The 24568-nt window shown below is 47.4% G+C and overlaps 2 protein-coding genes across 3 annotated transcripts in view; one reads left to right on the top strand and one right to left on the bottom strand.

Annotated features, from left to right (window-relative positions):
- Positions 1-226: 226 nt before the first annotated feature.
- LOC119449511 (hsc70-interacting protein-like) overlaps positions 227-24568 on the bottom strand; it is a 91643-nt gene continuing 67301 nt past the window's right edge. For both annotated transcript variants that reach the window (XM_037712693.2, XM_049665271.1), the window contains exons 10-12: positions 3287-3424; positions 1260-1370; positions 227-558 (exon numbers count right to left, since the gene is read on the bottom strand). In XM_037712693.2, coding sequence (XP_037568621.1) covers positions 421-558; positions 1260-1370; positions 3287-3424 — 387 coding nt within the window. In that variant the 3' untranslated portion in view covers positions 227-420. The remainder of the gene's footprint in view (positions 559-1259; positions 1371-3286; positions 3425-24568) is intronic.
- On the top strand, positions 11522-23246 carry LOC119449510 (sarcalumenin). Its single transcript, XM_049665270.1, has 8 exons — positions 11522-11904; positions 16684-16713; positions 17449-17650; positions 18232-18367; positions 19498-19945; positions 20246-20362; positions 20445-20617; positions 20750-23246. Exons 1-8 carry the CDS (start codon positions 11805-11807, stop codon positions 21614-21616), a joined length of 2073 nt encoding a protein of 690 aa, XP_049521227.1. The 5' UTR covers positions 11522-11804; the 3' UTR covers positions 21617-23246.

The following is a 24568-nucleotide window of genomic DNA, read 5'->3' as shown; positions in this document are numbered from 1 at the left end:
ATTTTGTATATACACTTCTTTGTGTGTTTTACCATGAGTTGCCGCCTGTGTCCGTCCCTCGATGGACCACACGTCAGCAAGCGCGACGAACGTCCACTAATTTTTTAAAAGAATCTTTTAGAGAATACAATTTGGTTATAACGACAGCCGGGTACCAACGAAAACATTTTTACTCGAGAGCACGGAACCACTGCCACCACAGAGAAAAACCGCTGTTCACACCATGTTACCAGACTCAAACTGCTTTATTTCAACACACACGCACTCAGAGGTAACTGCCTGAAAGAAGAGAAGAGAGATAGCGCGCTTTCAAGCAAGCGTCTTCTAAAATTAAAGGTATGGTAAGTTCACTGGCAGTATAGAGTATAAAAAAAAGGAGAGAGAGAAATATGAAGGCAAAAGTGAGCACTACGCGTCGTTTCACATCGGCGGCGCCTGGGCTCCCATCTTTGCAGCCATCTTGGCCATGATGTTTTTGATCTTGGGGTTGGCCTGATACTTTCCGATGTTCATTGGGTTTCGACTGATATCTTGGAATGCCGCAGCCACTTCCGGATCCTGCCGAAAAAACACATCCGCAAAAAGAATTGTTTATGCACGTTTCAACGGTGTCCTTGCCTAAGCTCTTTCCTTACCTCTAGCGGGCCAATCGCGACAAACAAACAAAACTGAAGTTATGCAATTAGGGACAGTCGTGTGAAGATATCGAGTTGTGCTATTGCTATAAGCACTATAAGCAATTATACCACGCGCGAATCAATATGCATATACGAGCAGCGAGGACTCTGTTGTGCGCACTCTGTAGTACATGTTAACAGTTTGGCAACGTCACGATGAGCAGATAGTCGAAAATAGGGTGTAAAGGTACGCGTAACAGTTACGCGTATCCAGTGTCGGGTATTACCCCTTCCTATCTCTACCACATATGCCCCATTGCACAAGGAGTTCACCCATATTCCTTCTTTGAACACCTGGTACCTCACGGACATTTTGACCTTCAGGAATCGTCGTAAAATGCGTGGTATGATTACGGCCTGTCCCGCTGCTCAGAGCCTGCCGCGCACGGTACCGACACGATAACGCGCAAGGTTTGCCTGCCAAACACCGCTAATTCACCCACGTCGGCTCAGCATGTCTTACGGTCTGGCATGTTTCGTGAGCTACCCTCGCCCCGTGCTTCGGAGTTGTGTTTGCCTCTCTACCTGCCGCATATTTTATGAGGCGCGCGTTCCCCGCGGCTCAAGTTGTACTCGGCTCACCTGAAAAGCGGCCAAGATCTCGGGGTCCTGAAGACAGTCTCCCAAGCCGCCGGGCATGCCGCCGGGCATGCCTCCCGGGAAGCCCGGCATGCCGCCGAGGTCGTCGTCATCCTGCATCACATATGCGTCGCCGACAGTGTATTTCATATAAATGACCTTGTTCGTGACTTCCGACGCTGCCGATTTCTACTTGTAGTGACAAGCTCTTGCTGTGTTTATACCTTTATTATTTGGGTGTCTCATTTTGTTACATTGTATATTGTATAACCTCACCTGCTTGGACCACAGAGTGGTATGCAGGATTGTAAAGTTAAATAAATAAGTCAGTAAATTAATAAAAAATTTCCAGTGGCGATCTAGCGGTAAATGCGAGAGAAATGCGTTAGCATTACGTCGCACCTCTTTGAGGTCCCGGACTTTGAGGTCCCGGACTTTGAGGTCCGGACTTTTGAGCCCGGACTTTGAGGACTTTGAGCCATGATTTAAACCGCATTCACTCCGTTGCAAAGTGATGTTCAGGAGCTCACTCGACGCACGTCCTGCCTCTACGAGAAGCGCCGTGCAACTGACAGTGGCCAGGAGTAGACCACCGGCTTCCCGCACTTCACACACATACACTTTCTTTTTTCCACTTGGCCACTCCTAATGCTAACGCATTAATAAATGTCTGGTTGACCTATTTATTCGTCCTAATGTACCACAGAAACACGCGGGCTATGACAAACGCGGTGATGCAAGGTTCCCGGTTAATCTTGACTAGCAGGTTTTTTTTAAAGAGGCCATGAACCACCCTTCGGGCTTGGTGAAATAACATAGTCCGCGGGTAGCATACGCTGCAATGAGTATCTCAGCCAAGTTTTGCTGTCGTGCGCGGTGCATGGAGCTTGCAAGCTTCGGAGCGGGAAGTCACCTTTCTCTCAAATGCTCTCGTTTCAACAGAAGCCATGATCCTCACTCTTTTCTGGATGCTTTATTTCGTAATAATGCACATTCCTATACGCGGCTGCTAATAGACGCTGCGGTCGGCTACACCGTGGCCGCCGCGAGGTGCCGCCACGAGTCCACTTGCTAAGCTCACTGCTGCTCGCTGAGGACAGCCGCGTTTGGCTTACGTTTAGCGCGTCGTAGGCACCAAAATCGGAAGTCGAAGTATCTACGTTAACATTCCAAAATGAAATTTGAACTGTGACATTTCGAAGGTGGAGCGTTGTGGCCCAGCCGCCCTCCGCCGTAGCCTTCGCAGTGCAAGGCATTGAAGAAGGAACGGGAGCACAGCAGAGGCCATGTTTGGCAGTCAATAACTCCGCTTCTGCTGAACGCACTGAAGTACTTTTTGGGCAAAGTATTTCTGAACTAGCCTATTTTCACTTCAAATGCATTTCTCCACTTCGATAAAAAGCTGTTCAGGGCCCCTTTACGGTGCACCAGAAACTCGGCGAACGTGCGTTCTGCTTTCCGCCCCAAAGCAGTGCGGGCGCCACCGCGGCTTGTCTTCGAACCCGCGACCTCGCGCTCTGCACCAGAACGCCCGAGGTGCACGCACACACCACCGAAGGTCTGTGGTGTTTTGACTTCTGAACCTGCACCGAGACAAGCGAGATCGTTTCGCGGAGAAAAAAAAAAAAAAAAAAAAAAAAACGTAGCCGCACATATCCAGAATGCACCCCAGCTATGAAAGACACCGCGACGGTATTACCTGTGTCAGGCCACCGGCTACAACGAAAACTACTGTTGAGCGTTCACTGATCCCACCTTTGCCAGAAAGAACAGCTTTCACTCTTTCAATGAACAGCAGATAGTCAAATTTTCTCCTCAACTGCGATTAAATTATGCGGTGTAATGTGCATGCGTTAATGACGCGTTCGGCGTACACGAAGGTAACACTGTCCACCAACAGTGGACACATCCAAGCCAGTGAAGAGACCAATGACCGCTATACGCTACAAAACGTCACACCAATACAGTCCTCTAATCACAAACCAGGCTCCTGGTTAATCATTCTGTGTATGTACTATATGCATACGCACCAGCTGCTCTTTCTGCTGCTGCTCGTACTTGCGCTGCTGCTCCTCGCGCGCCTTGCGCACCCTCTCGGCGCGCTCCTTGAGCTCGCGCTCCTCGCGCTTGCGCTCCCACTTGCGCCGGTGCTCCTGTAGCTTCTTGGCCTGCATACGACACATTGACATCGCCCCTGACTGTCTCGCATTGCTTTGCAATTAACACACACACGCACATATCACATATCGCCACATATCATGCTTCATGCACATGCGTTTATGAGTAGCGTAGTCAGCAATATTGTTCCGGTGGGAGGGGGGGGGGGGCGCACCCGGTGTGCTACCCCCTGGCTACGCCACCGGCTGGCAATGCCATGGTGGAGTCAGCAACCTAAGTCATCGTCCATTGAAAGAAACATAAGCTGCAACGTGGCGAAATAAATAAATAAATAAATAAATAAATAAAAATATCTTGTGGCGCTTTGTCCAACCACAATGCGTTTTAAAATTTCAGTGTCGCGTCAGTGCTATCGTCGAAGGAAAATCATAAAAGCGCTGCACGATAATGATTATGTCGCTACGAACGCTTTGCACCAGCAGTTACGCAGAAATATGGTAAGGCACTGCAGCGCAACGTTTATAGAACCTGCTTCTATAAACGTTGCTGCAGCGTTCGCTTTGTGTGCTCTCTGGTTAAGCTCTGTGTCGCGAGATGTCGCTACCAGCGTTGTAGCTACTGTACGCCCTGTGGTGTCGCAAAGCTCGACCAGACAAACAACGCCAGAGCTAGTGTAAGTGCAGTAACAAAGTATTCTACTTCGCTGCTGGTGTAAATTTTCGGCAGCGGCGTAATCGCGGACACGCTGCTTTTTTTAATGTTTTTTTTCTTTCTTTTTCTTTCTTTTTTCTTTTTGTCGACAAGCTTTCACGAAAACGTGTTTATAAGGCATTGTGGCTCGACGAAGCGTCACAAGATGTCGCTTGCTGCAGCAGGACACCTGCAGTATGCTCTAACAAAAATCAGGACACCAATCAGCACATCCTAATGGAATGCGAAGGGTCACCCAGTGATAACCGTAGAACGTACACCTTCCAGAGGCGCTTGGATTAAAGCGGACGGAAGCATCAACCGGTGAGCAGTCAAGATAAGCAAGATACGTTTAGATAATTGGTGGACAAAAAGCAGGGAAGAGATTGCTCCGACCGGACTTGTTAGTCATAGCAGCCTTTTGAAGCGGGGAAAAAAAAAAAAAAGCCATCAAGGATATGTATACAAAAATGCTAGATAAAAAACATGTATAGCCTACCTGATTAAATCAAGCAGGCTAGGTTACTATTTGTCACCGCCCCGTTTCAAAGGGGATGACATTATATTATAATCATCATCACCTCGCCGGTATGCAACCATATATATCTCGGTAAACCGCAAACGGACAAGCTAAAAGCTCTCTCTAATCTCTAATAAGTTATAACCGATATCGTAGAGTGCCGTTCAATACGGTGGCCGCAGCGATTTTTGGCAGTCTTCCCCATTTCTCGAGACATCGCAACGAAATGTCGAGCAATGTAGGTAATAGAACAGGGATATGAAAGAGGCGTCGGGCCACACATTATACACACAGCTTCCCGCAAGCTAGGCTGTGTTGTGTTCGGGGGATTGGCTGACAAAAGCGCCCAGCGTTTTGGGGAAATTAATTTAAGGGGAGTACGATGCGCATTAAGAAACACTTCACAGCCGCGTCTGGGAGACTTCACTTCCTTCATTGTTTCTCAATTCCAGCATTGCTCCCTTTGTTTCGGATTGTGCTTCGTGACAGTACCGCGAGAAAAATTCAAAATTTCTTCTGGTGCGGCTGCATTGCCTGAAATTGGGACATGCATGTACTGCTTAGGACTAACACGCATACCCATGCTTTGTACCACTCAATTTAAGACGTCTTTTTTCTTGGGAGGGAGGGGGGGGGGGGGAGGGGGGAGTTTGTGTTCCAAAAGTTCGTTCGCGATTATAGATCTTGTGCCGTCAATCATCGACGTGCGCAGAAGCTCTGAAGAATCACGACGCGAGTGGCGTCAGAGCAACCAACAGAGGTGTTGCGCTGCGAAGACTGCAGTCATGAATGGTGACGTCAGGACACTAACATGGGTGTTCCTGTTTCAGCATTTAATGCGGTACGACGAGAAGTAGGAGTTGCCGATTTGTACACGGTATACTCTCGTTTTTTTTTTTTTTTTCGTTTTTTTTTAACTCACGGCAGAAAGCCAGGCAAGAGGACAGGCGTGATAGTTTTTTGGGAAGGCGCGCACGTAATCGTGAAAATCAGGGGTCTCAAGGAGAAATTGTAGAGAGTACAATGTACACACAACACCAATACAAAAATGGAACACGCATAGTTTGCGTTCTAACAATTGATTCCTGCAAATGTGTATCTCAAAACTTCACTCGCAGACATTATTGTTGTATAGCTCTGGCATTGAAAAATCCCTCTCACCAGACTTAATTGTAGCGCAGGTGCAAGTAAGATTACCACTTTTAAACAAGAACTTGGTCTTCCTTTTCACTGGCGGATGAAACCCACTGTATGTCGTTAGCAACATCCTGGAACAGCATACAATATTATTTGTGCTCTTTTTAAAGGTGAGCAAATATCACATTCATCGAATACGAATAGTAAGTATCGAATATCGAACAGTGAAACGCAGACGCATTTACTTACTGCATAAATATTTATTTCTGTATAATCACCAATTTTCCACTTTAAAAAACCGCCCAAGCACTACGTGCAGATGGTTAACCAGCGAAGCTGAAACGTGCGGCCCCGGTGTTTAGCGGTGGGTTAATTCCGACGCTGTATTGAAGCGTTTCTCAATTATTGGTTACATGTTTGTGTTTCTAGTGGAACGCAAGCACCAATGGCAGGCGGATGCTGCTAACCACGACGCCGAGCTAACTCGAGATATCGAACGCATGCGACCGACAAAGGCGAGCCGAGGAAACGGCGTTGCGGGCAGAGCAGCCTCAACCTGGCAATGGCGGGAACGCGTTCGCTAACGACGTCACTAACGGCGCTGCCAATGGCGCGCGCGCTTGGGTGCGACGTAGAGAACGACGTAACTGACGACGCAGCCAGTGGAGACGTTTAGCGAAACATAGGACGAACGGTTTTCTTAGAGCTAGCATGGTTGTAAACAAGCTACCCAAGAACTTACTGGCTGTAGTATGGAATGGAGCACACCACCAGCCCTTCCCCTGTCGAGAAAATGGGGGTAAGTGAAGCTTGTGTGTGTACCTGACCTACTACTTTTCCTTCCCTTTCATACTACTTGTCCTTCCCTTTCCTTCTACTTTTCCTTTCCTTTCGTGCAACTTTCGAGCCTCGGCTACGAAAGACCTCACGGTCGGGTCGGCACCTCTATATATGGGTATGTCGACAACGGTGGACCACCGTTGTCGCTTGCGTTCGATTACAGTGCCTAGAATATACTTCTAGGAACTGTAGTTCGATGTCTCGAGTTTGCTCGGCGGCGTGGTTAGAGCATTCGCCCGCCATTGCCGCTTGCGATTCTTCGAAATTAAATTGCTTAAAAATTAAATCTGCCCGTCACGTAAGGCAATGAATGGCTCATACCCCTTTAACTCTTTCCGCACGGCACCCATTGGGCATGGTTATCCCTCTATCGATGGTTTGAAACGCCGCTTTCGAGACCTTCCGCGCCGCTCACGGACAAACTACGCCTTCGGACGTGTAAGAAGAGAAACTATTTTTTTGTTTTCTAATCAGTTCGCTTTTTCCCCACCAGGTGGTGATTTTTAAACGCGCTCCGAAGTTTCGCGATCGTCAAAGCAGAACGCAAAAATATTCGCCTCCGGAAACGGCGCGCGCGCCTCGGGAGATCGCAGATATCGCGATTCCGCTGCCTCTGCGGCTGCTCTTATCGATATATCGAATAGCAGCGAGTCAGAGGACGCTGACTTTTCGTCAGACTGAGTCTGAAAGCGACGACGGCGCAAACCAGCCCGGAACATCGGCGACCGCAGCCCGGCACACCCAACTGTAAATTTTTGTAGCGGAATACCTGTTCAATGAAAAATTTTGATTTTTTTCGGAGATAGTGTCTAATAGACGGCAATACACTTTGCATATCTCATAAATTTCGCAACATTTTTTCTTAGTGTCTTGCACAAAGTTTGTAAAGACAAGCGTGTCTTTACAAACTTTGTGCAATTTTTATCGCACAATCTTGATTTTAACAATTTATATCTTTTTTATGACATACATCTCGTTAATAAAACTTTTATGCCTGAAAATTGCATTAATTTTGCTTTCTGTTTAGGTATTACATTAAATAGTAGTTCCTTCAGAAAAAAAAGAACATCTGCCGTAACATACAAAAACACCTATTTTCCGCATGGTAGGGCAAGAGTTAAGCAATGGCTCATACCCTCGTAAACGCGGTCTCCCCATTACGATGACAGAAGAGAAGTAAAATTCTACACTAGAATGATGAGCGGCAACGGAGCCGCCGACGACGAAGGCGGGAGCAGTGGCACGAGCGCGTGCCGAGCATGAGCCCGAGCGCAACCCGAGGGGCGCCAACAAGCCAGCTGAGAAAAGACGACGACGCTCGAGCCAATGCTGATGATGATAGTTTTCCGCGTACACCGACCCCGACACAAATGAGTCACTACAAGCTTCGCTTGAAAAACGCTAAATAAATGGTTGCCAAAAAAAAAAAAAAAACGATCAGAAGTTGCGGGAAAATATCTCTAATGTCTATCTCAGGACTTCACTCCCAGTAACCTGCTGACTCGTGAAATTATGGAAGCCAATCTGATCTTAAGGCTCGGTCCAGATTGTGTGAGTACTCAGTCACTGCCTGTGACTGATAAAGAGATTGACTTCCTAAGAAGGTGAATAGTTGCTGTCACGTGCTGTCGTTGATGTACATACATCAGCCGTTGTTATCACGAATACAATTTGTTGGAAGTTAGTGTTCTGTCTTTCCTTGTATTCTTCTCACGTACTTGCGCTATTCAAAATCCTTTAACATCTCTAATGTGTCGTTTATACATATAAGGAAGACAACTCAACGGCGGTTGACATCGAAGAAAGACAAGGTCTTCAGGGGCGTATTAATGCACCACGTGGCTTGTTGTTCCATGCATTTCCATGTATGTTATTTCCGAGGCAAGAGATGCTCCCCCACAAGACATTGTCTTTATTTCTTCGATGTCAACCGCTGCTGAGCCGCCTTAACTTCACCTATATGCCACCTTACCATGCTTTAGTACTATCTCACTCGTACCAGGGCCCTTCCTTTACTATTCGTTACTTTCCTTTCAGACGGCACTACCTTTGGGATCAGGTTACTTTTGCAGACTGCACTATCTCCGCGATCGGCCCACATTTTTCGTTCAGTAAAGTCACACTTCCGGTTCAGGTCTTAGGCGGTCGCAGTTTGAACGAGCACATCTGGACTTCATTTCGGCATTTTGTTACTAATTACGCATTATTATTACGCATACAAAGCTCTACGCTATCTTGATGGGTCTTTTTTCTATCCAAGCTTCATTTTGATGCATTTTTTTGTTGTCTTACGTGCACTACAAGGCCTCAAATTGTCCAATTTACAAGACAAAAGTGGTTAGATAGCCAGATCCCACGAACCTCAAATAGATCTGAACTAGCCTAAGAAGGACGCGTCTTCAAAACTACTCAAGTATTTTCGTGCCGTAAACACGTGGAAATGGCCAGTTGCGAGGAAAAGAACAGCGCGTAAAAGATAAAAATTCTACATGACTAGACTATATACGAAAAACACTAAATGACAGACTAGAAACAACGCTCATAGGTTGCCATGTAGGCTTCCGCAGCGAAACCGAAAGCAAATCCTTCATTACCCCTTTTATTCCTTGATTCCTTCGAAAGCTTTGGTCATTGTTGAACATCTGATAATTTGCGATACATTGTTTAGAAGATGGAGTACAGTAACAAAACATTAACAGTCTGTTGTTGCGAAATATTTGGTTAGTTTCCAATTTTCGAAATACGAATGCTTAGCGTGAAATATTCTATTCGCACTCGAAACTTCGGATATTCGCCCACGACTAGTTCTTATTGATAAAGTAATCAGAACTGAGTAATTAAACTTTTTAATTATTAACTTTACGGCCACATTGTCAATGCAAAGTTTGTAGAGCCCACTTGAAAGCATCACTTTCAGTTTTCGACGAGTTACTGTTATTTTTTTCGTGCTTAAAAGAAAGCCAACGAAATCAGATCAAAAGAAAAAAAAAAAAAAAACAAGAAAAAAAAGTAGGTTTCATCCGCACGGAATTCGGTTTCACATTCATACATGGTCCGCGTTAGCTGACACCTGGTCTAGCGCGAAAAAAAAAAAAAGCGCGAAAAAGAAAGAGAGAAAGAAAGAAAGAAAGAAGGAAATAAAGAAAGAAGGAAAAAGCTACCTGCGCGTCGCTAGGCTGTATCAAAGAGCGTTGATATGCCGAGCTTCCGCTGTCTCCTATTTTTCGCCGCTTCGGTTCTCGCGTTCCCTCTGCAATGAGTTAAAGCGGGCTAGAAGCCGAGGCACGAAAATTTACGCGCTTGTTTTCGTTGTTCGAAAGCCATAACTCCTTCAGCAGCTGGCCGCGAGCGAACTCGCGAGCCCTTCCGCAAACACTGGGTCGGAAACCCAACAAAAAAGGGGTTTATTGGCGGGGAAACAAATCCCCGTCTCGGCGCACGGACATCGCCGAAAGTTCCAAACGAAACGGGTCAACGAAAAGCATAACTGGAGCGCACTACCAATATTAAAGCGATTCTCGACCTTCCACTTCGCGTGGCGCTGAAAGTGCGTTGCGGTTACGTACGAGAAATAAGAGGAGGCAGAGCAGGGAAGCGTCATAACAGTGGGGAAACAAGAGCTGGGGGAAAAAAAAAAAAGAACACCACACGAATCACGTTTGGCTACAAACAACCGTATAGGCCAAAGTGTACTTAGGAGTGAAAGCCTTACACCCAAAGAATAATAACGGTGTGCTGACAAATCATTTATGGGCAGTAGCTACCTGTTCCAAATTTAACTTTGTTTCCGACATTTTCAAAGTGACGAGAATGCGTTCGCTTAGAGAATTTGCCCAACCAAAGACCACGCTCACTTTAAACCGGGACACACCCTTATAAAAGTTTGAGACAATGCGTCACCCTTTCGGTCACTTTCTGTTGAGATAGCTCGACGCATTATAGACACTGTCGCACTTTTGTCGACTGCCTGTTATCTCGACATGTATATCTCTATATGTTGACATAACATTGAATGTCACACGTCATTTTTTGCAAGGGCAGGCAGAGTTTCCGAGAGCTTTCGTACTGCTCGGGGAGTATGATAACACTCGAAAAAAAAAAAAAAAAAAAAGCGGAGTTCATTAAACATGAGTCAACCATTCACAGCCGCACAAAGCAGTTGGCAGCACTTCTCTGTTTTTAGAGTGCACAGTTCCGTGCCAACGTTTCGACAAGAGAACTTGTCTTCAGCGAGGCCAAAACAAAACCTTGTTGGCACCGGATGAGTCTACCCTCTCTCTTCCCCTCCGTTATTCTCTTTTCTTTTTTTTACTTCGATGCCATATGGGCTATAAAAGAAAGAAAGGACTGCGACAGAAGTATAACGTACGCTTCCCGATATTATTGGTCACGTGTTCGGCAGGAGAAAAGGCATACACGCGTATCTCCAATCGCATTTTCGGGATTCCACGGTGCTATAGAATTACATTCAGTCCTTTTTTTACACACTGCATCACTGCAGGATCTGGAGTTGGCGCGTCCGCAAGACGCACCCGGGCCACCCTCCGCCAAGAAGAATGCCCCTGAAACATCTTCTTTATCTCGTGCGTGGCGGACGATGCAAATTGCCGGCCACGCACGACGCTTACGCACAGTTCCATCGGCGGCGAGAGACGGGAGCCGAAGTGAGCGCGGGCGAAAGGGAAAGGTACCGCCACGGCCGACACCACGCACTGCACTGCGACGGCAAAGGGAAAGCCAAACACATTCCATCGTCCCCGAGTGGGACACACCTGAGCCACGGTCGGAGGAGGAGATGCTGCGGACGGGCTAAAACGAACAACACACAGCGCGCATCCTCTATACAGCAAAGCACGAGAAAGAAGAGATGAGGCGGCTAAGACGCCGCCGTGCATCCGAGCCTGGCACGGGACCAAGGGCCGGGGTCCCAAACTTAGGTTCTCCCCCTATCCTCTCGCCTTCCCCTCAGAAAGAGAGAGAGGGAAGGCGAGCGAAGGAGGCACAGAGCTCGAATCCGGAGCTCCCCCGAGTGCGGCAGCGGGCGACGGGACGAAACCGGGGCTGCGGGTAGACCCTGGGAAAAGCCCACGGTCGGGTTAGTGCTGGCTGTGGTGGAGCAGCAGAGCACACCGTGGTGCGACCGCGATCGATTCAACGGAAACGAAGGACAACAAACGACCGGCCGCTGAGCGGGAGGACGACGACCAGCGCGGAAGCGGCGACGCTCTAGCAGCGGCCTCGACATGGCACGGGCGGCGGACGAACAGAAGGTCAGCCTGGACGCCCGAGGAGTGCTCATCATGGTGGTCGCCCTGGGAGGAATCATCGGCCTCTGGGTGAACGGTGAGTGGTGAACGCCGAGGCGCCGACCACGACCCGCCGGCTGCGGCAACGTATACGCTACGATTGTGTGCGCGCTGTTGACCTCCTGGAAACGGATGCAAGGTCGGCTCCGACCGCTGCCGCAGGCAGTTATAGGCGCCACCTTCGTGGTGGTGCCTCGATTAGACGTTCGCAAGTATAACGGTCACTGCGGCAGGTTGATGGGTTATGGCCGCACGGTGGATTTGTCACCGCTGCTTTAGCGCACCTTTACACGTTGATTATATAGGTGTAGATGGTCGATTGACCAAAATGGGCCGGATACGTTCTGGAATCTTCAAATGACCACAGAGATAGCATAGCAGCGAGCGTTTTCTCCTCACTAACACCGCGAAGGATGTCACTTGTTGTTTGGATTATGTGTATATATAACCAGGCCATGCAGATGATTTGAAAGTCACGCGTTCAAGGATGCGCGCTATTGGGGGCTGTTGCGGACCACACACGTATAGGCATAGCGCGGAAACAAGCGCCACGTCGGGAAACTCCACATTCCGCACGGCTTTATTCCCCGATGAGGGTTGCACGGGGAGGCAAGGACATCGGTAGCCACGGCGACAGCGTTATAGGATACAGAATTTATTTATGCGTGCGAAAACTTTGAAAACGCAAGCACCGCAATTAACACATTGTGTTTTCACTCGCGTACAACCAACCACACGATTATCAAAGCCCAGAAAGTGGGCAGGGAGGCGCCTTATTGGAGCTATGCCACGGGCAACAAATTCTACCCGGATCCACACGGATCCGTGTGGTCCGCCGAGAGCTTGTGGACAGTTCCTCTCGCCCAGGGGGCTTGCTCGACAACATTATTTCTTCGGGTGATTGGCAACTCGCGGCTGCGTACGAACCCCTCCCCATTTGCGACACGCACGATCGAACCTAACAGTCCGCGAGAAAGCATACATCTACGAAGACTGTTTCAGATGAACAGTCGTTAGGGATAACGGCCAGCACATCCTGTACCGCTTCAGCCAAGTTCGCCTGTCGCAAAAAAGACTTTCCAGCTTACAAGGGCAAAGAGCCGCTGGAGCCGTATAGACGGGCCACCACAGAGGCCCATAAGCCGCGGAGAAGACGTGCCCAAATCCCGATCATGCGTAATGCTATCTTCCTGGCAGTGCGCCAAGGTCAGCCTGATCGGAACCGCCTGCTGCCCCGGAGAGCTCGCGACAACCGCGATTGCCCATGCGCGCCGGAACATTCCGCTATGTAAGGCGAGTACGCACGACTCGCCATGTTCCAAGCGTACAGAGGTTTTAAAGCTTCACATTCAACTATTATGAATTCACTAGTATGGTCTATTCTGACGCAGCCATATTACCAATAGCGCATTACTGTGACGCCGACACGAAGACGTTTTAAACAGAATAGGCGGCCTAACAGTTTCTTACGTGCTGAGCGAGGATGAATTGAAATTATATTGTGCTGCGCGGCTTTTTTAGGAGAGCAATTATATATAAACACCGGCTTGATAACCATTATTTAGCTGTCGAACATATACACCAGCTAAAACGCGGACTTACACATTTCAAGAATGCTGCACATATTGGTTGAGCATATCATAGCCTGCCGCCAACAATACTATACTGTTCCCGGCGACACTTCTGAATAACGATATTACAGTAATAGTACAGCCTGTGCGTGCTCTAATATTAAACGCAAGGACGAAGTTAGAAAGCGTCGTGCTCGTGGCGATGCAGAAGTCGATTTAGTTAAAATGGAACCCACAAAGTGTGGAGCGAAGTTAAACTTAGGTTTACATTCAAAGCTTTGTGTTCCGTCGTCAAGTCATATACATACGTTGTTCGTCACCGCCCCCCCCCCCCCCCCCCCCCAGGGATGATCCAACCAGCACATTTCGGCACACTGCGCATTTAGCTAACCTCCGCGCAGCTTTCGAAACCTGCATGTTTGTTCTCAGTACAGTCGCTTATGCCTCATTTTCTCCTGGAGTTGATGGAGTGCATCGCGTTAACAGTTGCTGCACATTTGAATTGGGATAAAATTGCGAGATCTCGCCAAGGAAAGACTCTCGGCACGACGGTAAGTCGGCTAAGGCATAGGTGCCGGGTCAAGGTGCAGCATTCGTCAATGAATAGCCCCAGTGGGTCACGGTGTCTCGGCGGCCATTCCGTATGCAAGGGGTGACGCCGACGCGCGGCCTCCTCCCGTCTCCGTCACCGCGCTCAGCCAGCAGAGCGGCGGGGAGACACAGCGAGTCCCGAGCGGGGCTTAACGCTATAAATACGCCCCCGACGCCCCAAAATAAAGCGGCCCACCACTTGTTCACGGTAACCGGGGGCGCTAAATGCCACCGCGGTCCCCTGAGCGAGGAACAGCGAAGCGGACTAATCAAGGCGTGTACGACACGCACAGACGCACGCACAAACACGCCGAAAACCTCCCCGAGCGTCTCCACACACAGCCGAGGACGGACTCTGCCCGACATGGGCAGGCGCCGGGAAATCGGGGAGGCGAGAGATATCCGAGACCCCGGCAGGAGGGTCTCCCTGTCGAGAGAAGCGCGGAATAGAACGCAAGCGGCTGCGAGCAAGGCTGCGGGCAGCGACGTCATATGGACGTCGTGGTTAGCTGTAATAGCAAAAGGTGAAGCGCTGACTGATTACAAAGCGCAGGCGCGGAACCGCGTATTTCCACTGGCACAAAACATACAGTGGTGCTGGTGCTGCAACGCAACAAATTCCGTCCTCTAAAAGGCTCCGGTATTACAAGAAAAAGGAAAGCAAGAACGGGGGACGCAAGTGGGCGGCCGACAATCTGCAGATCAGAAGAGTCACGCAATTAAACACACGTCAGATTTGAAATCACTGCTTTTTTACCGCGTACCTTGAAAAGAAAAACATAAACCATACTAAGTCAACCACAGAACTAATCAATTGTCTTGTAATCAATGGCCTATCAACATAACCGTAATTGCACTTGTACATTACACTTGATTTTCATAATTTCAAGCGCTTTCAGCCAACTCTGGCCGTTCATCTTCGAGTCAAAGTGAAAACACTGGAGATACAGCCCTCTGGACAACAGCGAGCACTCTGGAAAATATTACAAGGATTAGGTGCTATATGGCCCAATATGAATTCGAATTTTGAGAAAGCTTGCATGGTTCAAGGTGAGACTTGGATGAGAGCCAGCATAAAACTAGTAAGCAAGCTAGTGCAAGAAATTATATATATATATATATATATATATATATATATATATATATATATGCTGTCATAAACCTATAAATACAGTGGGAAATGTGGCTGTTCTTGGGCCCCACCCCACTGGCACTCGTGTTGCTCGAAATCACTAAAACAAAGAGGGGAACTGCCCCTCCTCCTCAGCTTCACAGCTTTGCGAGCCTTGCAAACGGCCCCAGCAACTTATCCTGCTTGTCATCAAGAGGTTCTGAAACTTCTGCCTTCTCATACTTTTGTATGAAGTATTTATCTCTGCTAATAGCATTGTATATAAACATATGTATACAGATTCTCTAATCCCTTCAAATATCTGTGCACCTTAAGAGTTATCTGCACACGTATGCCAGTCCAAAGCTCTTAATGTTGGGCCAAGTCAGTGCAGTTTTCTGTAAATTATTTTCAACGGTGTGAAGCACACAACATATAGACAATGCATAGACAATAAGACACACACACACACAAGCACTCGTCCAAACAAGACAGGTTAACATGAATATGGAGACTGAACATAACATCAGTGTCGAACAAGAGATGTATCTGGAGACGTCTCTATCTTCCTGTTGATCTGTCTCGTTTGGACAAGCTCTTGTGTGTGACCCATTTTTTGTGTTGTCTCCTTGCCATTGATGAATAGAATGTACAGAATGAGCCAGTCAATCACCATTGCTCCCAGAGTGAGTAAGCGAGTGAGCACGGGATCACTCTATTGGCCTATCACAGTTACGGGGGGAGGGGAGGGGGTATTCTGTATGTGTCCACCTAGTGGACATACATGTCAATTTCGTCTGCTGCTGAAGTGCTGATTGGCTGTGGTGCCTGGCTCCTCCTGAAGCGCACACAAGCCCAGCCTATCAGAACTTCAACAGTAGACGAAATGGACATGTCCACTAGGTGGACACTGACAGAAAGCTCCCCTGTTGTGACAGAGCCTGCTGCTGTGCCCTACTAACAAGGTGTGCCTGTATGTGCTTCGATTATGTGTGTACTCGCGTGCTCCATCCCTCTTGCAACATAAACACCCTGCCTTGTGAGTGCGTTTGTGCACTGAGATTTCATATAGCATCCGCGCTGCTTTTTGCAGATCCTCCTATATCTGTGCGTGCCTTATCGCGGCCTGTGCAGTGTTCAGGAACTGAAGAAGAAAAGCGGCACTTTTTCTTCCTGTGCGTGCGAATCATGGGCCGGGATATTCTAACCATTCCATTCCAATGCGCTTCATCAGCTGTCAGAGTGGCACTTCGCCTGGCTTATGAACAAGATGAATAGTAGATAAGAGTGGCATAGAATTGAGCAGTAGGAATCGTTACATTACAGCAGCCGTGATTTTGTTTAATTTCTTTTTTGTGGTGGATAGTGATTGCGGGGGGAGAACTATTTGCAAGAGACGTTTCCCCCCAAATTATTAACTCGACAATAAATCCTACAAAATATGCAGCTTCCTTGAACAGTGCGCAGATATGAATAAAACAAAGAAATACAGTGCATCACCAAGAAACATTCAGGAATGTGATAAGCCATTTTTTTTTTCCAGAGTTCATGGTGTCGGAGGACAACATTCCCGGTAAGACCAATTTTTGCAGGCACACACACTGGCCATAATACCACACCTGCAGGCCCGTCCACTGCAACCAAAACCAAAGAACCTTACTGTTGCGTAAACAGCTTTTCACCTCTGTAGGCGCAGGAATATGACAACAATATCAGAAGCATGCTGGCAATCGGTGACGCAACTCTAGGAGTGCCGACAGATCAAGCAAGTAACAGAAAGAGCCATTTAAACACAAACACTGCAAAAACCTGGAAAATTTGAACCGAGGAAACACAAAAACGAAAATGGAGGCAGTCACAGTGTCTACATAGTCAGGTAGCATTGTGTGCATTTTTCGAAATGCAAATCTAATAACAACAGTGAAGCGAATGCCAGAAAAATATAATGAGATTGACATAATGGCACTAAGGAAAACCTGAAGACAAATGCCGATTACACTTCGAACAAAAAATCATTCCTTCGATTGACAACGCGTCCGGTTTGGTGGTCCCCAAATAGTTCGATCACTTGGGCCAAGACATAATACTGGCGTAAACTGCCAGGGGTCCAAGAGCACTCGTTTCCATCAGGCTGGCCAGTGTGTCCAGAGATTGAACACAGTGAACAGTCAGCAATAGCGACAGAAACACCGCCTGAGAATTCTGCTAAGATTCAGCACAGGGATATCAGGTTCAGAACTATACCATGGGGAACACAGTGTAGAGACAGGAGGCAAGCCTAGAGTGAACAAGGATTCCCTTCTGGCAGCGGGCTTCGTGTACCAGCCGCCCAAGCGTGGCAAGGCGGTGGAGCCCGTGGTGCGCGAGCCCCCACGGCCAGTCCTGCTAACGGTGGAGGACTGCGGCAAGCTGGCGCTCGAGGCCGTCCGAGAGTATGTCGAACGACACCCCATCGAGAGGGACGACTCAGCAGAGATAACCCGAGAAGAGCCTGAGGACAAGGCTGCCAGGCAAGTACCCACCCACTAAGAAAATGCGTGTTCTTCTGGCTTGTTCATGGCTCCACAAGCTATCGGGAAAAGCATCTCTCTAACTCCACACAATAGATTTAGTATATCACATGGTTTCCGGCACCTGGACTTAAAGTTAATTTACATGAGCACAATGCAAGCGTGTCATGCTGGTATGTAATCGAAATGACAGACAGGGCCGACTACGTTCACATGAATTCGTTTTTCACTGCATTGGGGCAGTAAAAAAAATCGAATATAGCTGGTGGACGTAGGTTGCAACAAAACCCAGCATCACGGCTAGCCAACTGTGAAATGCTCAAGCTTCAGGTTCCGGGCTGTTAGCAGCGCAGCACTGGGTTATTTGCCCCCTTTGCACATAGCTCCTGTACGAAAAAGGTCAGTCTGACCAAACAAGAAATGTGCCTTCGAATTATGGACTTGTCCCTAAAACCAAAATTTCAGGAGCAGTGAGTTCAGCCGACTATTATGACTGTTTCCTAAGCTGGGAAAATGGGGACCAGGAAAAAACAGTCTGGTCACTGAGGCAAAAGTTGAAAACCGCTTCTACTTCGATGCAGTGACGAGGAGCCACCCGTGCTGGATGAATTCCGCAGCAGAGCCAAGGCTCGAGACGAGGACGCCGGAGCAGCTGGTTCTTCAGAGGAAATGCATGACGAGGAACCGCCCAAGAAGCAGGTCGTCGAAAGCGAGGAGGTAAAGGTCAAGCCTAAAAAGACCAAGAAAACCAAGAAGGCCAAGAAGACCACTGCCGCCTAAGTTGGCAGGAAATGGTGCCCTGTCTCACACCTTCACTTACTGCAATCAACCTTGGATTCCATCCAATCCAATCCCATCCCATCCCATCCCATCCCAAACGACACCAGTTTGCAATTCCAGTGATCGATTCCCAATTGTCTTTCAGTCACACGTAAAAAAGTTCACATTCTCCTTGATTTTGGACCTAGCACATGCAACCATGCCTGTTTCGAGATATGTCACACTGCTGGGTCGTGAAGATGCTGCCTGGTCGTTTCCCACGGCGATGTATACTGCCAACGACGGTAATGTTAAATAAAAATCAAGAAAAACAAATAGGAAGGCGTGCATTTACTGTCAATACATATTCTCCTCGAATCAATTGGCAAGCATCCTCTTCTATATTATATGTGCCTGCTTAGCCAATGACAGGGTGCAGGCTAGCAAACTGTTCATCAGGCTATGGGATGGCTGATCATAAGTCGAGGTTTGTTCCACATGTTCTGGAACTAGGATCAAAGGCAAGGGATAAAGTCAGACTGTTTCCAGGTGTCTGAGACAAGAAGAGCCTCGTACAAAGCCTTGATCCACAGCTATACTCTGCGGAAATGGTGAGAATTACAAGGCCGCCACAACAGAGATTGTGGGTGCACAGAAAATGGCAGGCCAGTTCCTATGATAACATGCAAGCAACACTATATATAGCATCCTGAATATAGTGGTCTCTAATGTGACTGAAGCATAGAAATGTTGAAACTTTTGTAACAAATGATAGGTCAAACACGAAAAGAAAGGGACTTTAACAGGAAGACAGATACATGGGGACAAAAGACAGTGCCTTGTCTTGTCCCTTCTCCTTGAGTATGTTTTCGAGTATCAGCAAAGTAAACAAGCGCATAACGCACCTATTTATACGATTTAAAACTTGTGCCATGGTTACAACGGTAATTCCAGGCCTGAAGCAGGGCTAGATACTATTAAAAAGATGTTTCAGCTGGCAGGTGCATGGTATATTGCTACAGACAGATGGTGCCGTAAAAGCACAGATGTATCTTCCACCGTGCGCTAACATTCCAAATCGGCCGCAGGAGGCCGACGAGGAAGAAGGCGAATCAGCAGGCCAGGAAACGGAAGAGGAAGAGAGCGCTGAGGCTGAAGTACATGGGGAGGAGGAGGAAGAGGAGGAAGGTGAAGAGAGTGGCGAGGAAGCAGTGTCAGAGGAGGAGGAGGAGGCTGCATCTGAGGAGGAAGAGGAGGAAGAAGAGGGCAGCGAGGAAGTGGAAGAGGAGGAGGAAGCAGGTGCGCTGGAGGAATCCGAGGAACAAGCAGAAGTGGAAAGGACCCGCACTGGGCCCCGGTCACGCAAGCACATCGCTGACGTACTCGGCTTTGCTGAGATTGGAACCGAGGAGGACAGGGAGGAAGAGGCACTCATCGAGTCCATCCTCAAGGAACTGAAGAAGCTTTCCGTGACCGCCATTGAGCCAATGGAGAAGCTCTACAAATTCAAGGACATCAGCACCAGGCTGCTTGGAGGTAGCTATCACACCATAGTCCAAAGAGTTAATTTTAGTTGGCTAAATCCGCATTGCATTCTGGAGCTTGCTTAAGCACCAAGTTTAGCCCATAAAGTAAATATCTGTCTCATAATTGAAAGGCCTGTGAGGCACCTTCATTACGATAGAGGCAAGTATACAGGACAACTGCTCATTGATTAGGAAGTTTCATTAGAAGAAGCATGTCCACATGGATAGTTCCATATGTAATGATTTTGAATCAACGGCTAGACCATCCAGTCAGAGGGATTCTTCACCGTACTCCTTTTCCTTGACTCAGATGCTGAAATATTCAACAAGCCTATGGCGCTTTTCCTTGGGCCCTGGAGCGCTGGCAAGAGCAGCATCATAAACTACCTGCTGGGCACTGAGCATACCAAGGCAGGCCTCAAAACAGGTGCGCAGTACTCATTATTCAATATCACAACAAAAGGAGAAGAGCTTCCGTGTCTGATGATATCGGTCCTGGTATGACGCAGGTCCGCAGCCGTCCGACATTGATTTCACCATCATTCACTACGCCGACAAGCTTCAGCGACTCAGCGGCACTGAAATGGCTGCACACTGGGCCTTCTCAAGCGTCCAAAAGTTTGGCCAAGGGTTCCTGGATCATTTCAAAGGGATCGGCCTGCCTCACCCACTGCTGCAAAAGGTATGACCAACCTCGAGTACAGCACAAAGAAAATTTTAAATGACCGGATACAGAAACACTCCTCAGGCCATTAATTATTAGGCCAGCCTCCACGACTAACAATCATTGCTAAGTGTGGGCCTTCCATTTCAGGTGACCATCGTGGACACACCTGGTATTCTTGACAAGCGCAAAATAGAGAACTACCCTTTCAACGATGCCTTCCAATGGTTCATCGATCGTGCCGATGCCATATATGTTGTGTTTGACCCGAGCAAGCTTGAAATAGGGGAAGAAATGGCAACTCTCCTAGACCAGCTGAAAGGTCGCGAAGGCCAGATCCGCTTCATTCTCAACAAGGCGGACTTCATTCAGCCTCACGACATCATGCGCGTCACTGGACAGCTCTTGTGGAATGTCTCTCCACTCCTGGGGAGCAGTGATGCGCCAATCATCCATGTTGTGTCCATGACTTCGAGGCCTTTCCACACTGGCACCCCTGCAGAGTTCTTCGAGGAGCAAGAACTGGCCTTGCTTGAGCATTTGCGCGAAATAATGGACGAGCGTGTAGAGAACACCATTTCTTTTGCCCGCAGACATGCCGTACGGGTGCGCAACCATGCAAAGCTTGTTGACTGCTTTCTGAGCACATTCTACAAGCAGAAGGGAATGTTTGGAAGCAAAAAGAAAGTAGCGGAACAGATTGCCAAAGACCCAAACAAGTACCACATATTCGAAGGGCTCAGCAGACTGAGCAACGTCAGTCGCTACGACCTTCCAGACCCCCAACTTTACTACAAGTTCTTCAAGCTGAACCCCATGTATGACTTCAAGGCCCTCACTGCCACCTGCACCTACTTCAAAGGATGCCCCCTCGACAAGCTGGACATTACAATTGCCTATGACTTGCCACAGCTATTGGGCAAGTACAATGACCAAACAAAACTGAAGAAGGACCATGACAAGTCCATGGCAGGACATGCTCCGGTGCCACTACCAACTGGGCAGCAACACAGCTGAGGTGCCAGAGCGTGAGCACCCAGATCTCTCACCTTGGACATGGTGACCATGCTAAGCTGCAGTCTCTGCATCTAGAATATTGCTTCCTGCCAGAAACAGTGCCTGCTACCTGCCAACAGCAGCCTTAACAAAGCTTTGATTCAGGAGATCCTGAAAGATCAACACACATGCAGTCAGCTCCATCATGTGTAGCACAGGAAAAATTCGCTAGATGCGGTCTCTGCAGCTTTGTGAATCACAGCACTGCTATCGGTCTTCAGTTTGTGGCACGAGAGAACTCATGAATTTGACTGGTTATGACTTCCGCTTTTTCTCACCTATTTGTAACCTAAGAAAATCAATAGTACTTTTGAATTGTTAGGCCCAACTTCAAGAACAAAAAATCTGATAGCACTGTTACACATTTGGTTATCTTTTTCAAATAGTATAGATCTGACACAATTAAGACCTCCCTTAGATCGAGTGCAATCAACTTATGCAAATAAATCACAATGTAAATTCTATTTGAAGTTAAAGAAAAAAACAATACTTCGATTAGACTGGTGCAATGAAGACAATCTCAAATACGAAAAGTCTCGTTACTTTCAGTGTTTCTTCACCTAATCAGAGGACACAAACTAATAGGTGCCTCCATGCATCACTTCATACAGTAGTTAAATAGTAACATTACTTAAATGCTGTCGTTCGATAACAACATTTTACTGTTCCTTCTCATAACTGGCTTTGTTTAAAACATTCAGTAGCAGATATTGTTCTCATTTATATAATAAATATATATGGCCTCCATATGCAAAACAAAAGGCAATCCACATCCTGCCCACAAGTCAAATGTATTTTGATAACTAATGGCACAAACCAGCAGGCAAAACAGGATGTTTCACAACATAAAGCAAATTAATAGTCTTAGCAATGTGCAACAGCTGGGTGTCAGCAGTGCTGGGACTTTGCGGATGGCTTCAAAAGTGCGCTTGGGAGGTCTACGCCAAACAGAACAACACTATTCTCACCAGCACATAAGTGCTCAAATGCTCACGGCACAGCTGGGGTGGCAGAATGTCACAAAGCTGCTGTTCTGAGCATGTATCTGGAGATTCCTGTGTCAAGAACACATTCCCTACAGGCTAAGCAGTGTGTTCCTCACAACAAAGAATATGGTGAATTACATGAATTCCGTTATCAATCAGGTGAAAAAAGTTTAAAAACTTGGCAAACAGTCACTGCATGCTAGCTAAATATGCCTGTTTCCCTGATTCTCACAAATTTTCCAACTTCATAGTATTTATATGAGTGCACAGTCTGCTCTCTCTTTTCTGAATTTAAAGCACACTAAATATCTCAGGGTTTCCTTCCTAGCTAAAACTGCGCAGGAAAATAATTAGTATCAGGTAGTGCAGCAAACAGATAAATCATCTAACCCTGTTGAATGACTATACTTTACTGATCTTTAGGCTTGTCCAACCCAAGAAAAGCTGCCATAAGAACGGTTCCAGCTTTACCCCCAAAAGCAAACGTTACAGATTAGCTGTTCTAGTCTGGATCTGTGATATACGAATATGGCTAAGCTGTCGGGGGGAATTGTCTTTTTTTTTTTTTTTCAGGGCAATAAAAATGTCCTTTACAAGCCTTCAAAGCTGTCTCTCTTCCATACCACTTCATTAATTCCCATCAGCTGCTGTTATCAGTTGTGTCACAATGCAAAGTAGAAAGATATAGATAGGATTGATTGATTGATTGATTGATGAGGCTTTACATCCTAAAACAGCATCAATAGGCTACAAGGGATGCTGTAGTAAAGGGCTGCAAGTAAATCCCAGCTATTCCGCGTACTTTAACAAGTGCCTAAATCAAACTGTACAAGTGCTTTCACACTCTTCCCCATCAGAATGAGGCCACTACGGGTGGGAATCAAACCCATAACCTATTGCTCAGCAGCAGAATGCCATAGCCACTAAGGTGAGGAATGTAACGTACAAGCCTGTCTATAAGATTGTTACAGTTAAACCTGGATACAACAAAATTGACAAATTACGACAGATTTCGTTATATGCAGGTTCGGCACGAAAATTCGAAAAAGAAATGCTTACCGTATTTACTAGATTCTAACGCGCCCTCGATTGTAACACGCACCCGTTTTTCGTGACCGAAAGAGAGGGAAAATAATCCTTTACAGTACGGCGCACCTCATGCTTTCATACAGAAATACAACTATCGCTCAAGATTTACTCCCAATACACTAAAGTTGCGATGAACAAAAACGTCCAGTTTCGCCCGAAAGGTGAAGCATCGATTGCCACAGCAAATTAGCAGACAGCTATATGAAGTAAGGATAGTAGTTTTAGCGGCCGTATAAACTTGTAAACATTCGCAGTTTAACTAAATTGGTAGACTAATGCCTAAGCACACGTACTACAGCACATGGTCGAAGCTACGGGAGCTAGGCTCGAAGTGCGTAGGAGGCGGCCATATTGAAATGCCGATGGCGATATGGTAGCGCAAATTTAGGGTCGTACTCAATTCTAATGCGCAGGCAATTTTAGAACCCGTTTTATCGGGAGGGGGAAAGGTCGAGCCCGCGGCGGCAAGATCGCCGGGTCGAGGGATGCAGGCCCGCCTTGCGCACGCTCGCACTCACGGACACGTGCACTCGCTCGCCTCGCAGTCGCCGTGAATTCGAGCGCGCGCGCCGCCGCCGCTTTGCATTCCGTCTCGGCGGAGAAGGTGCTTCCGGTTGCTGCTCGCGCAAAAATAACAAAATTTGGGGCAAAATCTCTAGGTTTGCGGCGGGGAAAATTCGCTATTTCGAGGGGGTCTCCTGCTGCCACTTCGTTACGTAGACGTCTCAAATACATGTGCTTCTATGGAGTAACGGCGGGGAATAGGAAAAACTTCGTTATATCCAGGAATTTGCTATATGGAGGTTCGTTATAAGCAGGCTTAACTGTATAAGAAATA

This window comes from Dermacentor silvarum, chromosome 4, assembly GCF_013339745.2.
Source record: "Dermacentor silvarum isolate Dsil-2018 chromosome 4, BIME_Dsil_1.4, whole genome shotgun sequence".
Lineage (NCBI taxonomy): Eukaryota > Metazoa > Arthropoda > Arachnida > Ixodida > Ixodidae > Dermacentor > Dermacentor silvarum.
This window is presented reverse-complemented; position numbering and strand designations above follow the sequence as displayed.